Source organism: Dipodomys ordii, unplaced genomic scaffold (genome assembly GCF_000151885.1).
Source record: "Dipodomys ordii isolate 6190 unplaced genomic scaffold, Dord_2.0 Scaffold189, whole genome shotgun sequence".
Taxonomy (NCBI): Eukaryota; Metazoa; Chordata; class Mammalia; order Rodentia; family Heteromyidae; genus Dipodomys; species Dipodomys ordii.
In genome coordinates this window covers 2076384-2078240 of record NW_012267405.1, presented here as the reverse complement: position 1 = coordinate 2078240, position 1857 = coordinate 2076384, and the positions used below count along the sequence as shown (strand labels likewise).

At 44.7% G+C, this 1857-nt stretch overlaps 1 protein-coding gene across 1 annotated transcript in view; it reads right to left on the bottom strand.

Moving 5' to 3' along the window:
* Window positions 1-84: 84 nt before the first annotated feature.
* Window positions 85-1857, bottom strand: part of LOC105999403 (tumor necrosis factor receptor superfamily member 10B-like) — a 10298-nt gene continuing 8525 nt past the window's right edge. The window contains exon 5 of the mRNA XM_013034407.1: window positions 85-1268. Coding sequence (XP_012889861.1) covers window positions 1102-1268 — 167 coding nt within the window. The 3' untranslated portion in view covers window positions 85-1101. The remainder of the gene's footprint in view (window positions 1269-1857) is intronic.

The following is a 1857-nucleotide window of genomic DNA, read 5'->3' as shown; positions in this document are numbered from 1 at the left end:
CTTCACATTTACAAGCCTTCCCCATTGGGACCCCGGCAGTCATCGCGAACAGATCCCTGGCTCTTTTCTGGGAGGCCTCACGAATACACATAGGGTACAACATATAACACGGAGATTACTTAGCACTTCTAATCGGATCCTTCTCCCACCTCCCCAGCTCGGCAACAGAGGAAGAGTGGAAGTTCAAGAACAGTTACATTAGCTCTCTAGAGGTAGAGAGCCAAAAACACATCATTTTGTGAAATGTGACACACACCTGTAATCCCAGCAGATTTTCGAGGCTGAGATAGGAATAATGTAAGCCCCAATACAACCAACGCATAATGAATAAATATAAAATTGCCCGTTTTGTAATACTGGTCTCAAGTTACCCAGCTAGAGTTGAAGAAAACTGGATGAAAACAGTAAAATACTACAAAGGAGAAAGCTACTGCTTTCTCCCTTCTATATTTTCTGTTTCTATTGTCACTTAATCTAGCTAAAAACTTAGCAACTGTATTTTAATGCACCTGTTCATACAAATACAGAAAACATAAGTAATCAATAGGCAACATACATATCCATCCATAAATAATGGACAAATAACAAATAAGATAAATCTCACATGCCGCAATCTTCTGTAGCTCAGCCTTACCAATAGTTAAGATTAAGAGCATGATCTACCAGCACCTGACGGTTGTTTTGTTTTCCTAGACAGGTTTTCATTAAGTAGCCCCCTTCCTCAGCCTTCTAAATGCTGGGATTACAGGCATGACACCAAATGCAATATGTAATTGCTATTCAGATAAAAAGTACTGTGAAAAACGCTAACACTACATCCGACACATTTACATTCATACAAGTGTGCTCTCCCCACTGGGAAAAAAAAGACTATTCATTCTCAGTTTGCTTAATAACTGCTTGAAAAAGTGATAAGCTCCATTCCAGTGGAATATCTGGTGGCTCTATTCTAGAATAGTTTCTTCAACTCCCTTTCACGTAAACTTTAGATATTGTTCCTAAGAGGTTGTTTTTGGTTTCTCCAAGAAAAAACAGGCACACTAGGGAATGTGCACCCTCCTGAGGAAATGCTTTCACTTCCGTGAGTTAGCACAGCTCACATCATCTCCACAGATGACCTTCCCAGAGAACCAAGTGGTTCTCAATTGTGTCCCTGGCGAATGTCTCTTCCAGGGTTTGCAAGGCATCTAGCAGGGCGTTGATGGAGGCACGCTGCCCTGCCCATTGTAGCCACTTGAGCAGCATTTCATACAACACATCAGCCGCTGCTCAAGCTTTGGCCATGAGGATGTCATTGTCAGAGAAGCTCCTCTGCCTCATGAGCCTGTCCCAGGTGTTCAACGAAAGGACTTTTCGACAGTAGAGGTAGGGCCACGTCAGGGCTAGAAGAACGGACAGGTGAGCTGGAATCATACGGACAATGCTAAATCAGGTCGAGGGAGAGAAAAGGTGGAAGTGTATGAGCTTCTAGAGCGTGTGAACCTGCTGACACAACCCCTCCCCCAGCTACACCTGTACTCCGGATCTGAGGAAATGGTCCTGCCCCAAGATGCATGTACAGCATGAGGGGGGAAAATGTGTGTCCAAACACCAGTGGCTCATGCCAGCTACTCAGGAGGCTGAGATCTGAGGATTGTGGTTTGAAGCCAGCCCAGGCAGGAAAGTCCATGAGACTGTGATCTCCAATTAACCAGGAAACAGCTGGAAGGGGAATTGTGACTCAAGTGGTAGAATGCCAGCCTCGAGTGAAAAAGCTAAGGTACAGCACGCAGACCCTTGTTGAATGATCTGTTCATGAGGAGCTCAGAGGCTTTGATGGAGGAAAGGAGACTTGGAGGAAGTCAGAAACACGGGGGA